The 10,821-nt window shown below is 50.8% G+C and overlaps 1 protein-coding gene across 2 annotated transcripts in view; it reads left to right on the forward strand.

The window, feature by feature from the left end:
• Window positions 1-10,371, forward strand: part of LOC144737603 (uncharacterized) — a 36,289-nt gene extending 25,918 nt beyond the window's left edge. Inside the window, exon 5 of one of the 2 annotated variants that reach the window (XM_078620366.1) lies at window positions 5,929-7,935. In XM_078620366.1, coding sequence (XP_078476492.1) covers window positions 5,929-6,092 — 164 coding nt within the window. In that variant the 3' untranslated portion in view covers window positions 6,093-7,935. Of the gene's footprint in view, window positions 1-5,928; window positions 7,936-9,438 lie in introns of those variants that run through there. The other variant, XM_078620367.1, reaches the window with a different exon arrangement.
• The last annotated feature ends 450 nt before the right edge of the window (window positions 10,372-10,821 follow it).

The following is a 10,821-nucleotide window of genomic DNA, read 5'->3' on the forward strand; positions in this document are numbered from 1 at the left end:
CAGTGTGTAGAGTCTCGAGGCGAGACCACATCTCCTTGCGCGCCGTCTGCCAGCGGCACGCGGGAGCGGGGGGAGCGTGAGCGAGCCGTGCGCTGAGCGACAACATCTAACGCGCGGAACGAGACTGGAGCGCTGTCGGTGTGAAGGGAACGCGGTGCTGTCCGGCCGACGAGAAATGAATAATAAAGAAGCCACGAACTACAGATCGTGGTCGAAGTGCTTTATTACACATGGACCGAAGAAGGTCATGAGCCACACAAACGCGGGCCGTCTCTGTGCTGCGACTGGCTCGAAAGCCGGACTTGGGTAATACAAAAAAAAAACTACCGGACTCGAGACAATGTTCTGACAGGGTTGAGACCTCCTCCAACAACTTCCCCAGAAAAGGGACGTTGGAGATTGGGCGATAGTTTGCCAGTATATCTACACCTAGTCCCGGCTTCTTCAGAAGTGGTCGCACCAAGGCATTTTTCAGGGACCACAGGCACCTCGCCGTTCGAAAGGGAGGAATTGATGATTGACGTAAGCATTGGGGCTACTGTCTCCAAACCACAGGCGGTCCAAGCAAGTTGCCAGAGGGCTGAGGAAGAAATTGGGGCAAACCTATCCAGAACTTGAGTTTTTGCCATGAGGCTGACCATGTATTGCGGATTAAATGAATATTGTCAGTGAAAAACTGATGTAATTGTCTGCAGCGCTCAACAGAAGGAATAATTCTGATAGTTGTACAATCAGGATGTAACAAACTGTCCACCGTCCTCAATAGCTAATCGGGGTGGTTCCTTGACAAAAACATTTTCCTGGCAATAAAATGTCCGTTGGCCAGAAAGACCACCTTAAAGCAATCGTGTTGATGAGCCACCAGAGATTTCCGGTCAATATCACAATGAGATATACGGCGACCACGTTCCTCCTTCCGAAGTCCCCGCTTCCACGAGTGGAGCTATCCGGAATACCAAGGAGCAGGCACCCACTGGGCAAGTGGAAACTAACCGACAAGGAGCGATATCATCGGTGGCAGAGCTAAATCTTCCATCGTACTTCTCAAGTTGCTCAACGGTGGAGCACCGAGATTTGAAGTTTTCTTGACTGCAGGAATCCATACTCTTTGGTTCTTTCGGTAAAGTCACGTTGGTATAAAATAAAATAAATCACGACGTTTCGATTGCAACACAAGCAATCATCATCAAGTGGGAAAACCACGGCAAGAAAAAAAGTGTTTTTGCTGAAGTGGGAGAGAGATGCCGTTATTAGCCAGGTAACACCCTAAGTGCTTTATAGTGGTTGTCGTCTTTCATACCTGCCGGGTACTGACTGGTATATTTTTACACGCTTTTATTTAACTCACTCCATCTGTTGTATCCTCAAAAAAGAAATCTTGCAAACTCAATTTTTGCCCACTTCCCAATGTGCTATCGACTGATAACTTGAAATACCTATGTCATACTGATGACAATACTATATTCTATCATAAAAAATCCAAACACATTTTTTTACATTTTACACGCTTTTATTTAACTTACTCTGTGTGTTGTTGTATCCTAAAATCTTGTAACTCAATTTCAACCGTATTCCCAATGTATCGACTGCAAACTTGGTATAGGTATGTCCTTGAGGGAGGCTCCGCACATACAGTGCCACTCGCTCGGCTCTGTCACTACACTACAGTGACATCATTTAGGGGCCGTCCATAAATGACGTCACGCACCTGGGAGGGGGGGGTCAGACATTTCTGACGATGTGTGACGAAGGGGGGGGGGGTGGTTTGAGAAATGTGACGTCACATCAAAATGCGCAACTTTAAATAAATATAGAATTGTTATAACAACACTCCTACAACATCAGAGTGCAGCGCCACATTAAATACGCACTACAATGACAATAGTTTAAAGCGATTTGAAGCATGTTTTATTTTCAAAATGGAAATATGGTTTTGGGGGAGGGCAGAGTTTTGTGACGTCATATTTGAGGGGGGATCTGACTGTGACGCCGTGTGACGAGGGGGGGGGTCAAAAATCGTCCAAATCGCGTGACGTCATTAATGGACGGCCACTTATCCCATCCAGTGTGTATATCGTTACTCGTGGTGGTCACCACCCTTAGTGGTTATCCAGTTAAGTAGAGAGTTACCTTGACTTAAAGCTTTCGTGAATGCAGGGATTAATATTCTTAAGGTCTTTCGGTAAAGCCACATAGATAGAAAAAATAAAAATATCACGACGTTTCTATCGCAACACAAGCAATCGTCATCAGTAAAGTCACGTAGGTATAAAATAAAATAAACCACAAGCGTCCGTCATCAGCAGCCTCAGACCATGCTTATCCCACCTGATGATGGACGCTTGTGTTGCGCCCGAAACGTCGTGATTTATGTTATTTTATTTTCTACCTACGTGACTTTACTGAAAGAATCAAAGAGTTTGGATTCCTGCAGTCACGAAAGCTCCAAATCAAAATCGTCATCAGGTGAGCGAGCGCCAATGAAGGCTGGCACACGAGGGGTGGGTGGCCAGCACCACGCCCTGGCTCAACAGCTCTCCCGCTATATTGTTTCACCCGATGATGATTGCTTGTATTGCGATCGAAACGTGATATTTTTAAAACAAAAAATTCAACGGTTTTATTTAACTCGACTCCCGTTTGTCATGGTCAAATCTTGTAATCAAAATTTAGTCTACGGCCTGTTGTCCAATCAATTCGAAATGTTGCCGACGTACTCAGATCCGGTGACAATGCACGCCTGTGTAGTGATTGTAGCGTCACTACTGTGTACACACCTACACGTGTGACGTCACTATGCCGGGAGCGTCACTACCACGTGAGTCTACACACACACATGACGTCATCCCGACTGGAGGCGGGAATGACGTCAGGGCCGGTTCTGGGCTCGGGAGGCCACGGGGGTGGTGTGAGGTCGTGGCATGCTCTGTGATCCCGGCTGGACATGTGACCGGATCCCAGTGGGGGGCCGGGGGCCCAGGGGGCACCTCGGGGGGCACGTGGACAGCAGGGGGGATTCGAGAGGTTTCTCAAAGGGAGGCGTGGCCGGGGTGGGGCCCGGGCAAGCCGAGGCCCATATAAGCAGCCTCACGAGGTTCGAGCCTGCCCATGCCAAGAATGAAGATGCATCGTGAAGACGCCAAGAAGAGTCAAGCCTCCAGTCAGCGGACCTGCCAGTAGCCCACCTGGCTGGGTCACGCTAGAGTAGCTGAGAGTTAGAGAAGTGTGTGTTAGCTAGAGTAGGTCGGTGGCCACCACCCTATGTGTAATGTACAGTGTTATAATACTTACTGTTCTAATAAATTAGTGTTGCCTCCCAAGAAGTGTGCCTAAATTGAACCCACTACATTTTGTGTTAGAAGTGGCTAACGTTAGGTATTATCCTAGTCAGTATAATATGCGCACGATTACTACAACTTACCTGGATGCTTTCACACGACGGGGACGGCAGGAAGATCATCTTCCGGGCAGCCCCTGGGTCTGCAGCCCCAGTGAAGAGGGAGAGAGCGCTGCAGGCGGGGCAGCAGGACGCACATCACGTCGCTGCTTCGTTGCCATCGAGAGAGAGAGAGCGCCGGAGCTGGAGGGTCAGAGGATGCCGCCGCTGCTGCTGGTGCCTGGGCGGGAAATTCGCGCGGGAAATTCGCGTACCACGCGCGCGCGGCCGCCATCTTGGCGGGCGGTGGGTCGGAACGCCGTTGCCGCCATTTTCAACACCTGCGGAGGGAGATCTTCGGCCGTCTCGGTGGCATCCTGTCGCAAGAGGATGCCGTGCTCACCATCCAAGATTCTTCAAGTTCCACCCTGCCATCCTCACAGCCTCTAAGGCGAGTCGTGACACAATGCACCCAGCCCTAATAACACACCTCACCCATCTTACGCATGCCGGGTTGTGTTTGCGTGTTGTATTTTGCTTTCTGGGCTGTGGTACGTGTTTTTCTGGCTGTGTGAGTGTAGAATGAACGCGGCGTATGTGCTCGTGTGTTGCTGTGTAAATTTTTTTTTGTGTGCTAATTATTAAATCGTTGTCGGGTGTCCCGAGCTCCGTTAACGTCCTGTGGGTTGCCGTGTTAATGACTCGCGTTGTTACATCGTTTATGTTATTGCGGAGTCGCGATTGTTATTGGGTATACTGTATGGAGCTTCGCTCGTGATTGTTCATGTGTGACTGTCAGAAACTTTGATCGTGATGGTTGTCAATGTGTGACTGTCAGAAACTTTGATCGTCATTGTTGCCAAGGTACAGACAGTATGGAGCTTTGTTCGTGATTGTTATCAATGTATAGACTGTATCGATCCTTGCTCGAGAGTGTTAACAGTGTATGGACTATTGGGTACTTTATTGTGATTATTTATTATGTACGGATTGTTTGGAGTATTGCTTGTATGTGTTGTGATGTTGTGAAATTGCGATTGTCGGTGAGATGACCGAGTGTTGCGTGTTTCTTGAGTTGGGTGCCGAAGCCCCGTGGAAATCCCATGGTTGCGGTTGTGTGGGATTTTTGAATGACATGACCGGTGTGGTTCAAACTCGCTCATGGGTTCGAGGGTGCCCCTTGGGTTCTGTGTGGTTCAGGGGTGCGTTGGGCTGTGGATTGCTGCCAGATGACATCGCTCTCTCCGCTCGATTGTGTACAGCCGAATGCTGCAATGCGAGTCTTGAAGAGAGTGATCCATGTGTCCTCCCAGCTCGATTGTGTACAGCCAAATGATGCAATGCGAGTCTTCGAGAGAGTGATTGATGTGTCCTCTCTGTCTCGATTTTGTACAGCCGAATGCTGAAATGCGAGCCTGGTGAGAGACAGGCTTTAAAATTCCCCCCGATAAGGCTGACGCGTGAAACTGATTGTGACGCACGTCGGAAAAGCGGTGGGGTGGTAACATGGAAATTTCCCCCGATATGGCCGACGTGCACGGTTTAAGGATGGAGACGCCACGTTGGAAAGGCGGGGGGTGCTAACGGTTGACATGTAATGTCTGGTGGTCCTCAGTGAGGGCTGCTGGGATGCAAGCGCTGTAAACAATGGAAATGCGGTTCGGGGGTGCGGCCGCCACTTTGTACGAGCATGGGTAGCCTTGGAGAAGCGGTTCGAGCATACAGCCGCCATTTTGTACACGCGCGGGAGGCGCGGAGATGGTTGCGCGTTGGGCCGCCATTTTTTTTTACGCTCGCGGGAAACCACAGAGATGTTCACGCGTTGGGCCGCCATTTTGGGCACGCGCGACAAGCCATGGGGACGCGGGTTGCGCATGCAGCCGCCATTTTGTACGTACGCGGGTGGCCTCGGAGATGTGTGGGTTGCACGTGTGAACTATTTCTGGGCAAGAGGAGGCATTTATTTTGTGCCACGTCGATTTCACATATTTTCAGAAAAAAATGTAGATACTGGGGCAACCCTGAAGTGAGACTTCTTTGCCCAGTACATAGGTCAACCTGGAAGCTTGACTTCCTTGACCTGGGATGTTGTGCAACATCCAACGTTGTACTTGGGTGCAGCATACTGGCTCGACCTTGAAGCATGACTTCCTTGAGCCAGCACATGGGTCGACCCTGAAGTGCAACTTCTCGACCTGGGATGTAGGGAGACGTCCGGAATGTTAAGTGGTGTGTGTAGGTGGGTGTTAGAATTTCGGTCTTCGCCCTATTGCCACCTGTGGGGTGGAATGGTAGCAGAGCAGTGTGAGACCCTGCCATCCATCGGGTGGTTGTGTGATTTTGGTTTGATTACCGGTGTTGATTGTGCATCCAACGCGTCAAAATCAATGTATTTTTGTTTTTCATTCTTCCGCCGGGCGGAATACGATCATCTCCACTTCCCTGGGCCCGGGTGGCTGTCGTGTCCGACGAGCTGAGGCACAGGCTTGTGGTGCTGTGCCTCAGGAGGTGGTTTCTTCTCGTCACAGGATTCCTGCCCCTGTCGCCCTTAGAGTCGCTGGTTGTGACCGGATGTGGACTTAAAGGTGGGAGTGGAGCGCCCGTACATCACTCCTGCTCATCCTGTTGCGCAACTCCTGGGGAAGGGCCGTGCCCTCTTTGGGCCTTTTTCAAGTTCCCCCAGGACCTCCAGGGAGAGCACGCTCGCCTCCTCTGAGGGCTTGGCCACACGAACTCGTCGAAGACTGGCCGCTGGGCATGACTCTCATACCTTGTTGGTTGCTTACACCATTGTCGAACAGTCACATTCACATGTCGGTGTGTGCGTACAATTTCGCATGGATGGGCTGTGCTGAGGGATAATCGGGCTGACCAGTTTTTCTCGGTGTCCATGTGTTGTTGTTGGTTCCCCTCGTTCCATACGTTCTTCCCTCCCCCCCTCTCGGTGTGTGTACATATGTTCTTGCGGTAGTTATTATCGGTCGCCGGTTATTTATTGACGTTGTTGGAAGCACACTGTTTTTTTATTGTCACAGCCGGGACGGCTGTTTTTTTACATGGGGGGGGGTTGATGTAGTGATTGTAGCATCACCATTGTGTACACACGCACACGTGTGACGTCACTACGCAGGGAGCGTCACTACCGCGTGGGTCTACACACACACATGAAGTCATCCCGACTGGAGGCGGGAATGATGTCAGGGCCGGTTCTAGGCTCGGGAGGCCACGGGAGTGGTGTGAGGTCGTGGCACGCTCTGTGATCCCAGCTGGACACGTGACCAGATCCCAGTGGGGGACCGGGGGCCCAGGGGGCATCTCGGGAGGCACGTGGACAGCAGGGGGGCTTCGAGAGGGTTCTCGAAGGGAGGCTTGGCCGGGGTGGTGCCCGGGCACGCCGAGGCCCATATAAGTACCCTCCTCACGAAGTTCGAGGCTGCCCATGCCAAGAATGAAGATGCATCGTGAAGACGCCAAGAAGAGTCAAGCCTCCAGTCAGCGGACCTGCCAGTAGCCCACCTGGCTTGGTCACGCTAGAGTAGCTGAGAGTTAGAGAAGTGTGTGTTAGCTAGAGTAGGTTGGTGGTCACCACCCTATGTGTAATGTACAGTGTTATAATACTTACTGTTCTAATAAATGAGTGTTGCCTCCCAAGAAGTGTGTGCGCCTAAATTGAACCCACTACACATATATTTCCTGTTTGTTTTACTTCAGTTATTAGTCATGAAAAATGTATATACGTGCAGTTTATTTAATTGTTTTAGTTGTATGTATGTCGTGTATAAAGTACTGTATCATAATATTTGACACTGAAATCAAGCGTAGCTACTTTTTTGTCACGCAAATGGTGCCGATCGCCAGACTGGTAGAGCCTTTGGAGACGTTTTCTGGCGATTTCTCAATTGCATGCCGGTTTTGCCAGATAGGCCCAGGACCGCCAGATAATCACGCGCCAGATAATCTATTATCAAGTGCAGTCCATCGTATGAATTTAGCCCCCAATATCAGTGACCTGTTTCCCCATAGCGTCGATCCTTTGTGTAGGGGAGTTTGGAGGAGGGTTTTACCATCTTTACAGCTTACGAGTGATGAGACCGTCCACAGTGGCTGTATTCCTCGTGGTTTATTATTTGTAGCAAAGGTGAACCCCATACAGAGGAGCACGCTTAACCGATTTTTTCTCCCAACTCTTGGCATTCCACCAGAGGTATATTCCTGCCAATGGTTAACCTTGGTGGTGAGCAACCGTTTTGAACACAACCTGTTGCACCCGTTTATGAAATAGTAGGCAAGAAAAATGCCCCCCATGACCTACACAATACGTGGAAGCCGTAGTTTAATGGATTCAGTCACTCACTCTATTTCTCTTCACGTCTCCTGTGGTTGTGTGGCAAGTGCTGCTCCAGTCCTTGTTCTTGGAGTGGCTCCACTGGTGATGGCTGTCGCAGTAAGTGCCACGGTAGCTTTGTTTTTTTGTTCGAAGAGGCGTTGCACGACTCGTTCAAGGGAATTGGAAGCGAGCTTCTGCATTGCTAAACTGATAATAAAACTCTGGTGCATTACCTCTGCTCTTATTCTGTCACTTTTTGCTTGTTGCGTTTTAGTTGTGTAACTGCGCCATAGCCTGGGCAGTTAGCACGATAATATTAACCGGTCCTGGCCGTCCCCTAGATCGACTTGGCCGCAAGTGCTGTGTAAACATCGTCAATGGGAGACAGACGGCCGGGCGTGGTGCTGACCACCCATCCCTTCATCCCTTCTTGCTGTGAGGCCATACGAGATGTTACCACTGCCCTGCACCACCCTGCGCCCCTACGTAGACAACACTCACAATATATGCATATACTCACACGCACACACAGGTGCACTTATCCAAAAATATACACGCAGACATAAACCCATCCATGTCCACATACATGGGTATATGTACACACACCTATCCATGTGTAGAAGACTTTGCAAAGAAAGTGCTAGAAGGCACACGTTAAGGTAATTGGGAACAGGTGGCCGCCAATTCACTGTACTCATTCAATAAAGAATACACGTGTTGTAGTCGAGTGTGGGGCCAATGTCCGATAGGAGCGGGGCTGAGCAAGTATATGAGGAGGAGCGTGGCCCGCCGACGGGGCACTTGTTCAGGGAATAATCGACGGCCAAGGTGGACGACATTGGGGACGACTGTTCGAGAACAACTTAATTTAACCGTCGGGACTGACTTCGAGAAACAACTGAATGGAAACCATTGGGACTGACTGTTCATGAAACAATTTGGTGGAAACCATCGGGGCTGAATATAGTCATAGTAATTACGAGTGTGGCAATTGTTACACTCGGCACTAAATACGTTTCAATAGAAATAAAGTTTTTACTTTTTAAAAAAAGTGGATGTCTGCAACGAGCTTCTTTCAACTGGTGGCAGTGGTGGGATTCAGTCTAGAGTATCCCGAAAGAAGACCCGAAGGGGAGCTCCCTCAGAGGAAGAGGTGTCATCCATAAGTGCCCCAGGTCCCCGAGAAGTGGAACCCATCAGGAACCGGGAGCCGCTGGCAGCTAAATTCCCGAAAGAGTTGGAGGCCCCGCCACGGACCAGGAAACCAGTATTGCCAAGACAAAAAGACTGGCACCACATAGTTAAGAGACTGGACTGCCGTACCTCCGCCATTGATTGGTTTCTGACGGCGATTGTCGAGGAGAGAAAGGGGAAAGAGTAGATGCTGTGCAACTTGAGCAGCCGCCGATCCCCGCAGTCGTAGGAGCCGGGGTCGACAAGCCAGAACAACAGCAAATTCACGTGGAGTGCCTAGTCGACAGCGTCGGCCTGGAGACGGAGCTGTGTGATACCCTGCCATCCATGCCGTGTCAGTGTGTGACTTCAGTTCGCTTCGGGGTGTTTGTTGTGCATCCAACGCGTCGATTTTTGTGTATTTTATTTGGTTTTCTCCTTACGCCGGGTGGATTACGATCATCTCCACTACCCTGGGGCCGGGTGGCTGTCGTGTACGACATGCTGATGTGCGTTTCATGGTGCTGTGCCTCAGGAGGTTGGGTTCTCCTTCTCGTCACAGATCTTCGGCGCCTACCACACTGGGTGTCACCGGTTGTGCTAACCGGATGTGGACTTGAAAGGGGAGTGGAGCGCCTGGCCATCACTCCTGCTCTACCAGTTGTTCTCTGAAGTTGGACTTGAGCCAGGCGGATGGACCAGCAACACGGACACGCTCTAAGACACCGCATTCCTGATTTATGCGCGTCTGCCGTTCTTGCGTGTCGGTTACCGTTGTTGTGCATTGCCTTCTATTCCTTAATTCTTTCTTGCTTGTTGCACGGAGGATGGGCCGGTGTTCCGTACCGAATCCTAGTCCCTTTCCTTTCGTTGATTCTATTCGTCATTAGTTTTGTTTCCATCGTGTCTGTTGTGGCCTGTCGCTCGCATTATTCCATCCTGATTCAGCCGGGACGGCTGGTCCTTAACATCAGAGGGGGGGGTCATGTAATGCGAGTGCAAGCGGGGTTCGCTGCTGGCCTTTGGGCCAATCATACGGCCCGTGGTATTGGGGGGCGGAGCCAATATGGGGGCGTATGTGAAGGTCCCCGCTCACCTCGGGTCCAATCGGAAGCGAGGTGAGTGGGGGCGGAACCTAGGGGCGGAGCCAGCAGGGCGCAATGGGGAGGCGAGATCTGGAAGGTTTGGAAGGGCGTGGTGTGAGGGAGGAGACAGGGTCATGTGGTGAAGGGGATATAGGTGGGAGCCCGGAAGGGCTCCGGGTCAGTCGTTTGAATGAAGAAGCGGGACCACGTTGGGTGGCTGAAGGGAATTCGCGCCATCAGCCACATGGCCACAGGGCTTCAGCACACCGTCGGCCAGCGGTGTGCAGAGCGGGAAAGCTGGAGAGACTGACGGAGGAGCGCGTGCGGGGCGCGTCGCGAGGAGCAGCTGGTCCGGTGTTGGGACCAGCGGGGTGCGGGTGTTAACCCAAATAAAGACTGACGGAGACCAAGTAGTGCGTGGCGAAGTCCTTTATTACACTTAGAAGACGGAAATAATTGCTCAACTCTCATCTACATGCACCTCACTCGCTATCTTCAATATCGGTGGTGTTCACCTCAAATTGGTACCCCATTTCACCTATCTCGGTTCTGCCCTCTCCCCTATGTACTCCCTTGACGATGAAATTGACACTCACGCCAACAGAGCCTCCACTTCCTTTGGATGCCTCCAGGCCAGGGTCTTCAAAAACTGTAAGCTCAAGACCCACACCAAGGAGGCAGTTTGCAACTTCGTTTTTGTCTCCACCCTGCTTTATGGCTCAGACAACTTGGACCTCATATAGGCGGCAAATTAACATCCTAGAAGCCTTCCACATCAGATGCCTCCAGCGCATCCTAGGGATAATCTGGAAGGACAAAGTTCTACCTCCTGAGATCCTCACCAACACCAAGTCGTCCTG

Source organism: Lampetra planeri, chromosome 72 (genome assembly GCF_965212315.1).
Source record: "Lampetra planeri chromosome 72, kcLamPlan1.2.h2, whole genome shotgun sequence".
Classification (NCBI taxonomy): Eukaryota; Metazoa; Chordata; class Hyperoartia; order Petromyzontiformes; family Petromyzontidae; genus Lampetra; species Lampetra planeri.